Here is a 609-nt window from a genome sequence, read left to right on the forward strand (position 1 = left end):
ACGGGGACAAGACAGACCTTCCCCATTTTCCGCATGTGCTATTAGGGGGAACTTAACCCGCCAGGTCCTAGTTGCCGAGGAAAGGCGGGTCATTTTTTGTTGGGTTTAAAGGTGGAGAGGAAAAGCTTCTCTGCGTGTTGATAATTAATTGCGGAGGACTCGACGAGGAGGAGATGCGGCGACAGGTCGGGGACCGGCCGGCATCCAGCGCCATCAGGCGCACAGCCGGATGCAGGTTTCTTGCGACCAGAGCCAGAAATACGGGAAGACCTTCTCGGTGAAGGCGTCCTCGAACTGCAAGATCCGCACCATGCTCTCCGCGTTGTAGAACGTCACTCGGCCCGCTTCGTAGTCGAGGTGGACCCTGATTCTCCGCGGCTTTTCCTCCAGCGCCAGCGGCACAGGGACACTGGGACCGGTGGGGCCGCCCGTGTCGGGCCGGTCCCGGTGGAGCCGCAGGGCCCAGATCTTGCCCATGGTCATGCTGAGCGACTCCTTCCTCCCCACGGACTCCACGGCCACCCCCGCAGCCCAGCTGTCCCCGTCCCCAACCTCCAGCTCCCAGTAGTGCCTCCCGGCTGTGAAACCCCGGGACGCCAGGACGCTGGG

The 609-nt window shown here is 62.7% G+C and overlaps 1 protein-coding gene across 1 annotated transcript in view; it reads right to left on the bottom strand.

Moving 5' to 3' along the window:
- Positions 1-213: 213 nt before the first annotated feature.
- LOC104271947 (E3 ubiquitin-protein ligase TRIM39-like) overlaps positions 214-609 on the bottom strand; it is a gene marked incomplete at its 5' end in the record, with an annotated part of 613 nt that continues 217 nt past the window's right edge. The window contains one exon of the mRNA XM_009866794.1: positions 214-604. Coding sequence (XP_009865096.1) covers positions 214-604 — 391 coding nt within the window. The remainder of the gene's footprint in view (positions 605-609) is intronic.

Source organism: Apaloderma vittatum, unplaced genomic scaffold (assembly GCF_000703405.1).
Source record: "Apaloderma vittatum isolate BGI_N311 unplaced genomic scaffold, ASM70340v1 scaffold28583, whole genome shotgun sequence".
Taxonomy (NCBI): Eukaryota; Metazoa; Chordata; class Aves; order Trogoniformes; family Trogonidae; genus Apaloderma; species Apaloderma vittatum.